The 17,224-nt window shown below is 37.8% G+C and overlaps 1 protein-coding gene across 3 annotated transcripts in view; it reads right to left on the bottom strand.

The window, feature by feature from the left end:
* The window catches only part of GUCY1A1 (guanylate cyclase 1 soluble subunit alpha 1), a 37,410-nt gene that overhangs the window by 11,758 nt on the left and 8,428 nt on the right, over positions 1-17,224 (bottom strand). For 2 of the 3 annotated variants that reach the window (XM_068403111.1, XM_068403113.1), the window contains exon 2: positions 3,492-3,903. In XM_068403111.1, the coding sequence (XP_068259212.1) occupies positions 3,492-3,740 (249 nt within the window). In that variant the 5' untranslated portion in view covers positions 3,741-3,903. Of the gene's footprint in view, positions 1-3,491; positions 3,904-6,844; positions 6,927-10,155; positions 10,207-17,224 lie in introns of all 3 variants that reach the window. The other variant, XM_068403112.1, reaches the window with a different exon arrangement.

Below are 17,224 nucleotides of genomic sequence, written 5' to 3' on the forward strand. Positions count from 1 at the left end.
AATCGTAAGAATAACATTTTTATACAGAGAATAATTACTTCGCTGTCCTTGGGACTAACGTCTTTTTTCAAGATGGTATAGTTGTTAGAAAGAGCATCTCACTTCTGTGTTTGGGGTTCAGTTTATGTTGATGTCTTCAGCTCCAGTACCACTATAATTAAGCCCCTTAGCTGATGTGTGCCAGTGGTTGTGCATTTTAAATATAGTGATGTGTTTTACCTCCAAGTTGTCAGGTGGCAATAAAGACAGTGCTGCTAAGAAATAAGTATAACTAACCCAACTTTCTATTATGACGCATTCCTCCCAAAAAAAACACCCTACCATGGATGCAAAATGTAGAAGGAAATCTTTTCAGTTTAAAATATATTCTCCTAACAGAAAAAGCCAGTTATATTCTGCATTATGCCCACAGCAAAACATTAAAAAGAGGCTCTTCTAACTAGTAACTTTTCTTGGAATATTAAGACTTTATTTTTTTTCCGGGGCAATTTTCACAAGTGTCAAGGTTGAAATTGCAAAAGGTAACAGAGTTTCAAATGCAGCTATAAAGATCAAGATAGCATTCTGTGCTTCAGATTACCTCCTCTTCTGTTTTCAAGACTATAGCATTTCAAGACAATGTTAGAAATGTTTATTTTATATTTGTAGAAAAAGAAGAATTTTGGCTCTGTATGCTGCAAACCCAAATATCCTCCAGATGAAAATCTAGTCATGGTAGATAACCTTTGTAAAAGGATTCCATAATAAAAGACCCTTTAGAGTATCATGAAGTTTTACCTTAATTTACCTCGATCTCATGGTTCCATGCCCTTTTTGTAGTTCCTAATTGGAACAGATACAACACTTTCCAAAGATGTATATTTCAAATTGTTGGGGCCAGTAAAGGTGTTTTATGTATGTAGTTTCTGATCATTCAAAACCCAAACTTCCCACGAAGACAGGGTCATAGAATAGTACTATACTGCTGTGATAGAATTTGGCTGTGAGGCTTGCTGTGGTCTGGCTTTTCTTTGGTTCTCATTCCCTGAAGAAACTAGCATTTTCTACTGCATCTTCTACTTTTTGTATTTTCAAAAGATAAGTTTGCACACACAAAGAAAATATCATGTGAAAGAAAGGCAATATATTCTGGAGACTTCTTCCAAGCAAAAATCTAAATTGAACAACTGTTCTACAATGGATATGAACACTATGTAAATTACATCTGTGCATAAACTGGTACAGTAAGTGGAACACCATCCAATTCATTACTTATCTCCGAGCAATGTTCTCTATATTTCTGTAAACACCCAAAGAAGCAAACAAAACAATCAAATGCACTGCATTATATCTCAAAATTAATCAACAGTTTTTCTGGATTCACTATGTCCTGGACTTCCATGCACAACTCGCTGTTTTCATGAGGAGTTCATGAATCAGTCGGGGTCATGATGTGTCCCCCTGTTCTGGAGTTTCCAATTGGAAAGAAGATTATGTTAGTTGCTGATGGTTAAGTAAGGCACTATAAAGTATCTATCTAAGCAATGAAAAATATGTTTTTAAACAAGCAAAACCCTTCTATGGGGAACCAGGATTGGGAAGATGCTTAGGTCTTGACTCAAAATCAACATGAGAACAGACTACTATACTTGGACACAGTTCCAATGAATATGACTTGAATAACTGTAAATAGCAGTGACAACAACCTTGAACTTTAGTAGCTCCTGGTGTACCTGATCATAATATCCGTGACTTTACCAAGCTTTTGTCCCAGTTGATGAACTAGCCTATCATGATTATATAACAGGCAGCTGCACACATTTATACCGCTCTTTAAAGAAAAAAAAATACCAGTTATTTCATTAAAAATCCCACCAACAACTATATGCTAGAAAAGCGCTACAGCAATCATGACACCATAGAAAGGGTGCTTTGCCAGTTCATTCTTGAGTCCTTTCCTTTATACGTTTAAAGATCAGTTTAACGGGATGAATTCCTTCTGTGTAAATGTGCAGCAGAAGTAAAAAGGGGTCTATCAAAAATTGATAATGTGAAGTTTTAACGAAAAGGTAATAGATGAAGAGCTGCAAAAACAGATCTGCAAATACATTTAACAAACTCCAGCACATTTAGTAAGGTACAATTAAAGATCAAGTAACAGAATTGTAATCAATTGAGTATACAGAGTGGGCCATTTGCCATTTGTAGTCCCAATATATACCAGTCAGTTCCTTCACACTTCCCACAGAATTTGAGGCAAGCCCAAGTGTTGAATGTTATGGAGCTGCATTTTTCATGTTCTTTTTACAGAGACAAACCATGGTATTCATCTCCACTTGAGCAAATCACTGTGCATGCACTGTACCTGAGCTGAGCAGAGACATAAGAATACTTTTGTGGTAAACACAGACAGTAATGTTTTTAAAAATAGTATGGCAGGAGATTAGCATCATAACAGGTGAAAACAGCTATTTTAATTCTTTTTGTGATAATAACTCATTGTCACAGTTTAAAGCTGGGCCAGCTATTAAACCTGTGGCAGATGCTCTCTGTTAACCCTCCTTCCCCCACCCGAAGGGAAAGGGAAAAGGGAGAGAGACTTACGGGTTAGAAAGTTAAAACAGTTTTAATAAACTATAGTAATGAAAAAGAGTATAATAAGAATAATAGAAATAATCAAATATATACAAAACCAAGATTGAGAGCTTGGAAAACCTCCTCAGGCAGAGTTGCTCCCCCCCAGCACGGGCAGAGGGGAAAATGCAGTAGCTCCCCCTACCATCACACCTGCAGGCTTTTAACTGGAGAATTGGCAAAGCTGATACCAATCAGTGGGAGACAGGAGGGCCCCTCCCTCCTGGGCCCCACCTCCAGGAGGCAGTGGGTTAGTGATAAATAGGAAAGTGAGAATGACGTGTATGGGGTGGAATATCTCGTTGGTCAATCTTGGGTCACCTGCAGGGAGGAGCAGACAGGGCAGGTGACCCTCCTTCGGCTCTTCACTCATAAGCAGTGAGGAATTTAGCAGTGACCTTGGTTTCTCTAAGACTAATTGGCCTGGTTTGGGCCAAACCAGGACACTAATGTACGTAGCAGTATGGATTCAGTTAGGTGAATTGATGAGGTGACCACATAATTTACATAATTAGGTAAAAAGGCAGAGTTTCTCTAACTGTATCCCTATGTAAAAATATTGCTACAGAAATACATGGATTTAAAAGGAACAATTAAAATGATCAGTGGAAGGCTGCAAATACAGTGCAAAAATATAGGGAAACACAGTGGAAGGGATGGTGTGAAAGTGTACAAAACTGATTGTGACAATATTGTATCCAGAAGGAATGGGAGAGGATGAAATGAGGATTTAAACTATGCAGAGCTACATAAGAACACAAACTTTGAAGTCAAAGCAACTTTCTAAAGACTTACATCTAAAGGCTTGCATAAAATGCTTTTTTAATATTTATAATTAAATGCTATTAAATTATTATTATTATGCAGTATCTATTTACCTCAGGAAAGATTAGCTTGCAGATGCTTTCAGTTAATGTGTGCAGGTACACTCTACTTCTGCTCGTTTTCCTTTGTGGAAGGTTTCCTTGAGCATCTTTTTCATGGACTTCTTTGCAGATGGGCAAAGCTGCGCTAGAGCTGTTTTCTGTGCAGTCCTTGTCATGTTCCTCAGTAATGTGACTTTGAGTCAGTAAGGAGAAAGGACATTCCCCTGTGATCTTCAAGTCTTTCAGTTTTGTACAGAACATACTGTACAAAGTCTCTCTCTGGAGATTAAGAGTACTCGGCTTTGTGTTTAATAGTACTCTTCTGTTTACTAACAAGAGCAGAAGATGCCAGAATAGTAGATAAGGCAACCACTGTGGAAGATTATTGGTAGCTATAAATCACCACAGGAACAAATGAGTGTCCCTACAAAACAAGAAGAAAGAAAAAAAAAACTAAAATATTTATTTTCTCTTTTAAATTCCCGTGATGTGACAGTTTTATCATATGTGCATTAAAATAGTGGCTTTTCTAGGACGTTGCTCGAGAACGCACTTAAACTCATATGCCATTTTAAGCATGTAATCCCTACTGACTTCAGTGCTTCAGATAATCAAAGTTGCGTGCATGGTTAAGTTCTTGGATGAATTGGGGCTCTAGTGATTAAGGCAGAGGAGTTGTTTTATCTGATATATCTTTGGTCACATCGATGGATGAGGTTTCTGAAAGAGTAGAGAGCAGAATTCTAATGAGAAAATCTTTTTAATTCTTCATAAGCAGCTAGTAAAAACTACCTGATATGGCACAATGAAACTGATTTGTTATGGATACTTAAATCTCAATTTACTTGATGCCCAAGATACCCTTTTTCTAATAGAGAAATGTATGACTAAAGTTAGTACTTGCACTTCTGGAACAGCAAATCACCCAAGACCAAAGGTTAGCGCCTGTGCAAAAGATGATGACTGGTGACAACTAACATCATGGGAATTTGACCACATAACTGATGTAGTCACTTGGAAACACCAAGGGTTTTTTATGCTTTTGAAGGTGATACCGTTCAAACCACACATTAAAAAAAAAGGGCTGAACTTTTCATTTTAGTAATTGTTCCCTCTTTGTTACATTTAAGACTTAACTTGAAAAAGGCTCTTTCCTTAAGGGTTTCATTTTCTAATGACTGTATCTCATTGAATCAGATCCTCTCATCATATAATACTCTAACAAGGTACTCCTTGAGAGCTTTTGGCAACTCTGAAAGCAGCTGAAGTACTACATTTGTCTCTCTGGAGATACAGTACGATAACTATTTCTTTCAGAGGCACTATGGCTTTAATCAGCCCGTGCACCACACTGCTTATTTCTGCCCCCGAGGCACCCAAAAGGCTTTTAGGGTCACACAGCAACAGTACCAGGGTTTAAAATAACTAATTCCCTGATACAGGTTATCAGCAGCTTCTTTTGAAACAGCTGGAGTGAATGGCACAGCAGAGGAGTGCTGCAGACCCAGCACGAGTGGTGCGGATAAGAGAAGAAACAGGCAGAAGCTAATTCTGCTAGACCTGCTGCTGAAAAAAAATTTTTGGCAGAAAAGGCCCTTTTAAAGTATGCTGTCATACTGATGGTGTCAGGCCAGCTTCTAGGGGACATCTATCAAAATTATTAAAGTATTATTTTAAGAATCAATAAACACAATGCTAAGAACAAGAGGCTGAAGAATGTTTACATAACATTCTATATTTCTGATTTCATTTTATACATAGAAACTCATTTGTTTCTACTGCATGGATATGAGTAATGCTTTATTTTTACTGCTGAATAGTGTTGCGTAGCAAATGAGGCAGTGAAAAATTTCAAGTAAGAACCACACTCTCAATACATAAATATACATAATACTTTTCTTTATAATATAAGCACTGTTACATATATGTAAAAGTATTTTTATTCAGAAGCCATTACATAACCTTGTGTTACTTTACTAAAAAAGAAAAGCAGAAAGGAACCACCTTTTCTGTAGTTAGACTGATCTGTGTACTGAAATAAACTGTTAAGAAAAATAGTAACATAAATATATACATGTATCATTGTCAAAGGACAAAAAAATTTATGGCTTTGATGGATGTAGAATCACGTGCTTTATTTAGGGGCTCACTTCCATGCTAGCATATTGTATTTTAATTAAACTACATTCGGTGTGGTAGGAAAAATATCCAGGCAGGTAGAATCAGCTCTGTGAAGGAAGTGATGCCATTATTTTACACCTGGAAAACCTGAAGTCTCCAGAAGCTGCCAGTTGGGAAGGAGAGGTCCCAGAAGATGGTCATGGGCCAGGACTTATTCAGGGGCAAAATGTGCACTGATGTGAAGGTCCCTGAGTCGACAATAGCTGCTGGACATGCAGCCACTGTGTCTGCAGCTTCTTTTTGCAATGCAGCCCGTCATCCTTTGTGTTGCAGGACATCCACATTCAGCCTCTTCCTGCCCTGGTGGGGACTGGAATCTGTGCCCTTGCTCTGAAGATGACCTTGGACTCCTGCCAATTGCTATTTACGACAAAATCACCACTGATTTGCAAGAAAGTGGAGATCCTTGATGTTTCTAGTAATAATACTGTTGGACAAAACCAATATCATTAATGTACAGATCTTTAAATTCCAAATAATGATGACACAGTTCCTAAAGAAAGCTTCCTGCAGAACTATTTTCTAAGCATCCTGAAGTTCTTTTTTCCCAGAAACAAATGGGATGGTCCTTTGATAACATATATCCCAGTTCAAAACCAGTATCAACTTAATGGGCATAATAATTTGCAAGCAGTGACCAGCTCAAGACTCTCCCTGACCTCTGCAATGACAAGGCGCCCTAAATCACATCTTTAAAGAAACAAAGTGGAAAACCTAATTCCATGACACTTCAGAGGATTCGAATACTGAAAAAAACCATGCACGTACTAGGTCTTCCTTTATTAAAACATCAAGTTTGCATCTGGTATCCTACGTGCATCTTGCACTTCATATAACTAAAATTCAGAAAAAAAAGTCTATTGTGTTATAGGAAAACCCATCTCACTCAAACAGTAATTAGACAGTGGTTTTAAAGGTCTGACAGGAGGAAGATAATGAATCACCAATGTAGAGTTTACAGAAGGAATTTCAGCAGTATAATGGACCTTAAAAAGGTATGAGAAAGATGATGGCATACATCATAGGTTAAGTCAAACATCTGAAGATGTGTTTCAAGAATGAGGAACACCAGCCCTCCCATTGTTCACAATCTTTAAAGACATTTTCTGACCACAACAAAAAAAAATAAGAAACATGAGGAAACATGGGAAAAGTTTCTGGGTTTAATTCATCTCCAAACGTACTTTGAGAGAGCTCATCCCAGGGGAGCAGCAGTGTTTAATGTGAATTCTCCATCTCTGCCATATTAATTGCTGTCATATTTACCTTGGGAAGCAAATTGAAATTAAAATTAAATAATCTGCTGTAAGATCAAACTACAAGCAACCAATTTATTCAGTGCCTGGCTGAATGCAACATGGCACTGTGCCACTCAGAAAAATGAATATGACTTTACATAGTATAGTCATAGCAGCAGAATAACTTAACAGTGCTCAAAATGCTTTGTGCAAACATTTCATTGTGTATTTATATCTATACTTGTCTTACAGCCAAAATGCCTTCCTGTATGCTTATTTGTACTAGTTGCTTCTGAATATTCTCCTCTGCTAAAACATTTCCTTGACAGTGCGATGAAATACAGTGTAATGAATCAATCATACAGTAAAACCCCCTAACATTAACACAGCCATTTATAAGAATTAAGCAATACCACTTGTTAACAGTAGCTAAACATGGTTTATAATCTTAGCTTATGGAGATGGCACAAAAATTAGAAGCAACATTAAATACTTTTTTCTTATTACAAGCAGAGTAGGACAGAATATGGTTATTATGCTGTAATGTCACTTTTTTATTTTTAATCATACATATCACTTTGTTAGGTGAACTACTGCATGTTGAGCAACAATATAAAAAAAATTAGTTTGTTTTGCAGCAGTCAGAAGATAGCACTGACTGGATCTAACTTTCTCCAGCACAAGAGTGATTGCAGCACTTGCAGGAGCTCAGTGTGGTCTGGGAGCCATTGCCTTAACAGAAGCAGCTGTTAACTTCTGTCTGCCTTTATGTAAGATGGAGGCTTGCAATTCCCACTCAGCTCTAATGTCTGTGGGATTCAGAAATCACTGCCTTTTACCCCTTGCCAGGCAGTAGGGCTCTGCACAGAACAAGGCAGGAACTGTTAATTTTACACACAGGCAAAACACAATCATAGAATCATAGAATCATAGAATCATAGAATGGTTTGGGTTGGAAGGGACCTTAAAGATCATCTAGTTCCAACCCCCCTGCCACAGGCAGGGACACCTTTCCCCTAGACCAGGTTGCTCAAAGCCTCATCCAACCTGGCCTTAAACACGGACAGGGAGGGGGCAGCCACAACTTCTCTGGGCAACCTGTTCCAGTGTCTCACCACCCTCACAGTCAAGAATTTCTTCCTAATATCTAATCTAAATCTATCCTCTTTCAGTTTAAAACCATTCCCCCTCGTCCTGTCATTACTTGTCCTTGTAAAAAGTCCCTCTCCTGCTTTCTTGTAGGCCCCCTTCAGGTATTGGAAGGCGGCTATGAGGTCTCCCCGGACCCTTCTCTTCTCCAGGCTAAAGAGCCCCAACTCTCTCAGCCTGTCTTCATAGGAGAGGTGTTCCAGCCCTCTGATCATCATCTTCATCAGCTTCTAGCAAGACAGGTTAGTACCCATCACCCTATCAGTAGCAGCTCATTGTGGATTCAGCTGTTGGTCCTGGCAGCAGACAAACACAGGGAAAATAACTAAATCCCATCATTTTGTCTTATTAATCTGAAGTACAATATCCACACTTCATTTTTTCTACTCCAAGTGCTGTGTAGAGCAACAGAATCAAAGCCCTGTTGATTTGTCCATTTCCAAGGATTTTAAGGAGGCTTCTAAAATACTCAGAGAAAGTTGCTCAAGTCCTCGTCAATATGTAAGTTAATATTTTAAGAAGTCAAAGTAAGTATTTATTAGTCTTATAAAATCCTGTACAAATAAGTAAGCTTTCTTTGGCTGCTTCATTGTTAACTTAAACACATTCAGAGTGCACACACCTTCAAAGCATTAATTTGTTTGGGTATTGCTGCTTTGGAGAGCACAAGATGTAAGTAACTGGAGGAGACAGGCAAATCTGTTTACAAATTTCTAAGTGGTAGTGAGTCATGCCTAATAGAAAACTGCCAGTTGTTCACTTAGGTAGAGGACATCTCAGAAAAAAAGCGTCCTTGTGAAGGAGTGAGATGTTTTCCTGCATTTCCCCAGTCAGAGACTAACCCATCAACTGAAAGTTGAAGATGCCTCATTTACCCCTTTCCAGTAATTTGGTCCTGTCATTAACACAGTAAATACATTTGCTAACCTACCTGGGGATAACAGTGTCATTACACAAGAATAATTTAAAAACCGTATCATGTGTAACTTGCATATCATGTAAAGTGCACAGTAGGGATAGGATTTCTAAATCTGCAGCAGCAACACAAGTGTAATTAAAATATTATTCAGACCAAACTGCATAAAGAATGTAACACTATAAAAAGACAATTGCAAAGCCAAGGAGTTGAGCTGTAGGAAATCCCAAATATAGGTGACCATTCAATCCTAATTCATTACCACCCTTGTGTAGATACAGGCTTTACTTACACTACAAAGTAGTACCTTTTTTTTCCATCAAGATTCTAGGCTCTTTCACAGCACAGATTTTTGCTACCTGAGCAAAGGCAATAACTGATGAAAAGCTTGTTATCCTCTCTGTAGATCAGGATGAGACATGATATTGGGCAGCGGACTTCACAATAATTTACTCGTACTCAAGAAATTACTAATTCAGCAATCTCGGATTCCACTCTAGCTCTCGAAAGGAATACACTGTCAGGCATTAACTTTTCTGCTTGTTCCCCCAAACTTCCACCCTTCTTTCTGATAAGTCATCCCTAGTTATGATCTATCTGAACCCTAGAGCCCTTTAGAGTAGTCTTACTATTTTTATTCCAAAGCAGTAATTGCCATCGCGTTCTGTGCAAGCCCAGTTCCAGTGTCCTTACTGCCAGACATTTGGGGCTATTTCTAAGACAAGTATACTCAAAACTTTTCTGTAAGTCACAGCATACTTTTGATAGTAAGGCAATACCACAGCACACCACAGCACACCACAGCACTTACTGAACTGTCATCTAGTGGAATTGCAGTGATTACCAAGCTAGGTACAAGGTAGTAAAGCAGCTATGATAAAATAATACAAGTCATAGCAATCAATTATCATTTTAATTGAGTAAATCCAAATTCAGTGTTGTAACTCATCCCAGTGACTGTCCTATATGACTGCTTAAGGCAAGCTAAAAACCTAGACCTTGCTTACAAAAAGGACTTTCTCCACACATATTGTGGAACTTCCTCACCTTTCTACCTTTTTTCTTTATGAAGTGTTTAAGAAACAGAGAAACACAATCAAATGTTTCTCTGTGCTCCAAGTCAAATGGATTATGATCTGTGTTGCTGCAACATTAAACAGCTACAAGGCCAGGTGATGAAGAAAATAATTACCTTTGTTTTCTGAGAAGAAAATAAGTTATCATCTCCTTTTCCATCTTGTCCCTATTGTAATCAGCAGAAAATGAGTTTCATGGAATACATAAACTTCAAAACTGCTAATATATCTCATTTTAAGGTCATAATGAGACAGACATTTCTGATGCTTTAAAATATTGGCATTTGTGTAATAACACCAAGATCTATACCTTGATATTGAAACCAGTGTTCTTGACGACAGGGAAAACCCCTAGTTTTAAAAAAAAACTAGTTTTAAAGTATCGCCGAATTTCTGATACTGATTTTGTGACTGACTCATTCCCTCTAATCGTCTGAAGCAAATCCCTGGATCCAAATATAGCCCTGGGAGAAGCCCAGACTCCAGATGTGAAGTTATATTGCAGCCATATCTCTGGTTTCAATTAAAGGCACAGAGGGAACCCTAATTACTGCACCCATGTTTTGGCATGCAGCTAAAGGAAGGACTGATTCCCAAATGTTGCTTATAAAATATATATTTGTCATTTTAAGTATCACATGCACTTTCATAGGGTAAATATTTTTCCTCTGCTAGGACCAAATAACAGGGAGGCATGCTGAGAAGATAGCGTGGGAAAAATACTCTCTTCCTGTGAGTCAAAGCCGATCTATGAAAACACTCCATAGCAAGCCCAGCAGGCAGCCTCATGGCACCTGATTCTCTGCTTCCCCCCTCACATGCTCACGCAGAAACAGCAGCTCTTGGTTGTGGCACATCCTCACACCCTCACCCCTGGTCCAAAGCATGGCTCGTACCACCAGCTAAGCAACTTATGGTACAAATACTACCCCTGAAAACCCCAGCCTCCTTACACTGTAGGACCTCTTGAGGTTGACTGCTCACAGGCATTTTTCCTGAGGCAGAGCTAAAGATACCTCACAAACACTAGAAACAACCTGCTGTATGTTGCCACAACACATTATTTAAGTTGATCTTTTTTTTGAGAAATCCTGATATTGAACTGACATAACTGATGATACCTCAAGTGATCTGGGTACCCAGATGAGGAAGCAATTGAAACAGAGGAGGTCTGCTGGACAAGCAAAACCAAATCCAAAACCAATCCAAAGTGTCTGGAAACTATTTTTACACTTTAAAGGAATACATTTTAAATATAGTATTTAATCTGCATTTGCAGTCTGTGAAAGTACAATACTTCCATGAAAATCGTAAGAGGAAAGCTAAGAAATAAATTTATGTCTTCAGAACTCTCTCTTTTCAAGAATTAAAACTTGTCCTGAGGACGTGTGGTGTTCATGACAGTTAGCAGGAGTTAAATGTAAAGATCGAATTCTTGCCCATAGCCAATGGAATGTAAATTAGAATCCACAAAATGAGAAGGTTCTAGAATATGAAGTAATTGTCAATTGTTGTGGTTCCCGATTCTTTCCAAATACCTTCTTACAGCTGAATCTCTCAAACTTACCAATGCATACAACTTTACTCATTTTAGTAGACCTCTAACTTCGAACGTCTGCAAAATCTGATTTTAATTTAGTTCATCGATCAAAAATGTTTTTTAGGAGCAAAGAAAGTAAAAAATAATTGTAATTATTCTGTAGTAAGACTGAAATCTAGTAACTTTTTATCTCATAGTATATTTCACTGAAATCTTTAGCTAGTATTCATGACTTAGCCAGGATTGCTGCATCTTCTACAATAAATGAAACAATAAACTATTTTAAAATTCCAAAATTATAACGCATGAAGTAACTTCTCATTTGAGAACCATGGTCTGGATTAACTGTGAAGCATCTTCAGAGATGATAAAATAATTTTCCTAGTTCTTCAAAGGTGCTTATCTTGCTGAGACTTGTACATGCATGTATTCATCTAATTGAAGTTGAATATGAGTAACTGTTTATGCAACTGACACACAGGTTTGCATAAATACCATTATTGTTATTGTTTTCCCAAAGATACTGGAGCATTGTAGAGCAATATAAAACATTGATTGTAGTGTCTTATGACAGTGCGTATGGTTAAATATTCTCTTTGTGTTCACAGCTTTAAATTATAATGAACAGCAAGTTTTATAAATAATGGAGTACTAAAAGTTTCTCTGAACTCTATAGATCTCAGAGAACAGTTTGAAAATTAGGTCTGGAGAAAGCAAAGTGTTTCATTAGCAGATTTCAATTGCAGAGTTTTCTGGCTGAATATTTGCCAGCTGCCACTTCTGTTTAAAATGTCTACAAAATCATTTTCACACTGAAAATCACTGACAACTACCTTTCATATTTATTCATAGTTAAGCACTCATTCCAACTCCCATTGAAGTCAACAGCAGGTTTCTGGATATAGCAGGAACAGGATTAAACCTAACAGTTCTGTGACTGTTGTCACAGAAATACTGATTTGCATGTTTTCTTATTTTTGAAGCAAAATATGGCCTTGGCTTTTTTCATTTAGGGTTTTTGCAGGTAGTGATGGTAAACACAGAACTGAGGTCACTTGAGATTCTGGAAAAGTTAAATACTATGAATGGGAAGCTAATAACAGGAACTTCTAATTAGTGAAAATGTTTTATCCTGCAGCAGCGAGATCATGTCCTTGTAATTTTCCTGATAGGGAAAAAAATATATTGATTGAAGAGGTGTATTCAACCAGAATAGACAGTTTAAGAGGTGTTTTCACAGCCATCATGCAGCTACTGATGCTGATTTATCCAGAGACCATGGCAAAGAAAGCAGCTCTGAAGAAGAGGAGAAAGCAGCTACTTTCCCAATTGTTCTCTTCCATGGTACCTGGAGGGTAGGACTGGCAGGCACCTTCCTTTTTGATTAAATGCTTACAGATGGTTTCTGCTACAAAACATGTAAAATAAATCAAATTGCTGATTTGGCCATGTGCACTGTAAATTAGTACCTTCATTTTTTGTTTCGCTGATTGGCCTATTCACAACCCATCCCTTTCAAAATCTGCTATTTTGAAAAAGATTTGACTACACAAAATCAGTGGATCTTACCTTTGTAAAGCACAGTTCCAAAGGCTATCAGCACATCTTGTGAGACTGAATGCTCTAGGAATACATTACAATACCAGTTTCCCTGCTGACTATATCACTTAGTTGCTTTCTAATACTCTTCTGAAAATACACCAGTTACGCATTTAAAGCAGAGAAAGCTAGGTAAATATGGTAAATGTGTGAATTTATATTGTCTTTAAAAACACAGGCTTCTTTTTTTCACTAAAATGATGAAGCAAAGTAAACATGGGATGTTTTGTGAAATACTGAGCTTGCAGATGTGGTATTATGAGAAATCAATGTTGTTAATTAATCACAGTAGATATGCACTTAATGACTAATACAAGCCTGCTGTTAGTGTGTGCCACCTCTGTAACAAAACCAAAAATTAAATAAATCAAGAGGCAGATTTTGCTTTCCTGGAGAATGTTCAATCTGTGATGCTTTTTATTGTCTCCAGCGCAATTGCTGGAGTTATCACAGCTACTGATCTTTTAAATCCTTCCGTTCCATTTATTCTACTTTTCTTTTAAGCATGTTAATCAAATCGCACGGAGTGTTTCTCAGATAACTTCTGTACAGGAGAAGTCAGCACATGCAAATGACAGCAGCCGGGAGAAGGCGGCGTGCAAAAGTAACTCAGAGATAACTGCCATAATCACCACATATTCTGTATGTGGAACTTCCCCTTGGCCTTGGTGGCAGTTTGATGTAAAGACTGAGGTCAAAATGTGGCCCTGCAGAAAAATAAGCTGAAAATATTTATGGGTGGTTATTCAGCTTTGACACTTCTATTTAAAAACAAAAATTTTGTTTCTAAACAAAAGTCTGTGTGGGACAGACTATAGCAGAAATCTAGGTTATTCAGATCTAGAAATGTGAGATCCTTTACAAAGAAATTTCTCAAGTCATTATTAAAATGTAGCTTCTTGTTTTAGTAATATTTTCAGTGAATATCAGAGAATCATTGAGTCATTGATTATGAGGCAAAGGAAAATATGTGACATATATGCTACTTTTCCAAACCTTCAGTAGTGCTAAACAACAAAGATCTATCCTTGTAGCTAAAAAATATTATCAAATAGGAGAAGCCTCAGTCAGTGCTGCTCCCCCAGTTATAACAGATGCATTTAGAAAGATCTAGCATGTTCCAAACCATGCATTATACTAATTCAAATGCATTAGCTGTTGAATTGCAGCTTCTTGTAGCAATATCAAACTTGAATATTAAATCCCACAAAAATAAAAAGAATGTCATCCAGCTTTTTTTGAAACTCTAGTGTCTGCTTCTGTTCTGGATATTTTAGTGCCAGAGTGCCAGGCACAGACTGGCACAGAAACATACGCTTGGCTTGAAATGCTTGTAAATTCCATTGAAATTCACTGATTTCTGTGGCAGGTGTTTCAGATTAACAGAGATTAAACAGATTAAGAGATTTGGAGGAATGGAAATCCAAGAAAGGGTTAACAAAGAACACAGTGCAGAATCTCTGGTCAGATGTACCAATCACTGGCCTCTAAATTGAGGTACAAATTCAGGGTTTAAATACGGAGGTAAATTAAATGCATTTTAACCATAAGATTTCTCCCGATACTTTTCCCACAAACTTTTGTTGACTTTCTAGGCAAGACCCTCAGGTCTTTCTCTCATTGGGAGAATGCAGATATTTTTTCCATAAAACAAGGAAGATGATTTCACCAGAGGACTAGAATCCTATGAGAAACTCTTACCAAAAATATGTTTGTCATCCAAACTAATATGTTTCTATGATACAGAACCTGAACTTTGTGCATTTGTAGGAACCATGGGCTAATCTTCCTGGAGTTATTCTAGGTAGAGTACCTAGAACTGTCCACCGTTCTTCATCTCACAACCTGTATGATTGCATTGACTGCAACGACGTTAACATCACAGTATTCTTACTGAAGTCTGAAAGATCAAAGCTTTGCTTCGTTTCTCAGGTAGCATAGTTTTTCTCATTTATCGTAGCATTATGTGAGAGAGAAAAAGGAGAGAAGGAAGATACTGACAGAATAAAGGAGCAAGGAGGAAAAAACAGAAGAAAGTAGAGAAGGAAGCATATAGAAGGACATGAGGATTAAAAAATCCATAAGGAAGAAGGAAAACATGGGCAATAGAACAAAACAATTTGCAAAGGCACAGACGGTTCCCTTAGTGATATATTGCTTTATCTCTACTACAAATCCACTGAAGTATGGTGGGTACTCATGCAAATATTTTTTCTGTAATCTATCCGTATAGACTATAGAAAATGTTGAAATGATAATTTCAAAGAGCTTTTCAGCAATATTTTAGATTTTAGGGGATTTTTTTTGTGGTAGTTACAGCTTGTGTTTCAACCAACTGTTGGTTATATATTACTCTCTGTTGCACAATTAAGGAAGGATGAGTGTTTATCACCCTGATTTGGCTGCCAAGATCCAATTTCTAGTTTCAGTGTTTTGCCTCACTAGCATCTAATGGAAGGCAGGGAGTGACATACCTTGTTTTGCTGCGGTGTGTAATGAGGTTACCCAGTGTTAATAAAGAAGTAAAAGCTGTCAAGACTTGGACATTTCATATGTTAATTTCTAGTATTTTGTTTTAAACAGCATTGATTTGTAAGTTAAAGGCCAAATACACATTGTAACTGATTTAAGATTTCATAGTTTTACATTTTAGTTTTTAAAGGTATTTCCCTTCTCTTTTATAATATGTCTATAAGGAACCTCTTTCCTCTCTCCATCAGGCCTTCTGAAATACCAGCTAGTGCTGCACATGTATCTGAGTTCCCAGGATGAAAGCACTTCTTACCTGGCTTCCTTGAAGGCCCTGACCTGCATTCCTGTGAGGCAGCGTGAACCTGCACTAGTGTCAGAAATCATCAGTAACTGCAAGCCACCAATAACTTCCTCCCACTGTGCCACTACAGAAGGTAAGGAACTGTAAGAACACTCAGTTCTTAGTTCAAGGTGTGGAAATTTATGCTTAAGTGCTGTGAGTCTTTGGGTTTCAGTCCTTAGGCAGAATGAGCAAGGAACACAGCTTGAGAGTCTTGCTCTAGAGTCTAGGGCTCCAAATGAGAGCTTCAGCTAAAGGGAAGCAGCAGCAGATAGGCATGTGGAAATGACAGCTGACCAAGGGACATGAAGTGTCAGTCATCCCTGAAGGCTGAAATCTGAACCCTGAAGTTGCAGGCAATGACTGTACAGGATCTCGGCTTCATTGCCTTTACTGAGGTAATGGGGCCATCTCGGATTTACTTCATTGAGAAACAAAACTAATATCAAATGTAATTGATGAACATCTTTGTCTCAACACTTCAGCTTGTGAAATGATAGATAAACAACCCAGATACCGTAACACTAACTTCTAGCGTAGGAGCTGTCCCACACCAAAGGCCCTTCAAGTACTATTTCCCGCAAAAATGTTAAACAACAAACACTCTGTATGTGCTGTTTTCTAATTCTGTAAAATGGGAATCCACCACTGAACACTTGTTTCTTTCATTATATTAAGAAACCATGTTCATTTCAAAAATGGGGTCAGATAATAGGATGTCTCCAACTTGTGATATTCCATACTGGTGCTATCAATAGTAGCTCCAAGCCAGCACAGAAAACAGTTCAGCTGTTTCAGAAGTGAAAGGGCAGAAAGACTGGACAGTGAACTGCGGGAGAAAACCTAAAAATGAACTAAAATTAAATTCTGGCCCTAGCAAGTCCATATGTACTCAGAGGAGTACTTCAAATAGGTTTTGGATGTCATTTGAATATTATCCTGAAAAGAAATGCTCCTCTGACGGGAAAGTTACATTTATTGTTAACTGGGTTCTTGATAAAAGAAATCCCATAACAAATAATAGGTTCCACCTCTGTGTTTGTGTACGTGCACAGAAAGAGGATGCCACACAGGAAGTTCTCCCTTCTTCTAGAAATGTATGAAATACCACAATGAAAATGCAGACAGACCACGTGTATAGTTGGGGCAGAGGGAGGGAATGAGATGCATGAGTTCCTAGAGGATATAACCAGAGACCTAAGTTTAAGGATAAAGAATGTTAGTATCGCTTTCA

Source organism: Nyctibius grandis, chromosome 6 (assembly GCF_013368605.1).
Source record: "Nyctibius grandis isolate bNycGra1 chromosome 6, bNycGra1.pri, whole genome shotgun sequence".
Taxonomy (NCBI): domain Eukaryota; kingdom Metazoa; phylum Chordata; class Aves; order Nyctibiiformes; family Nyctibiidae; genus Nyctibius; species Nyctibius grandis.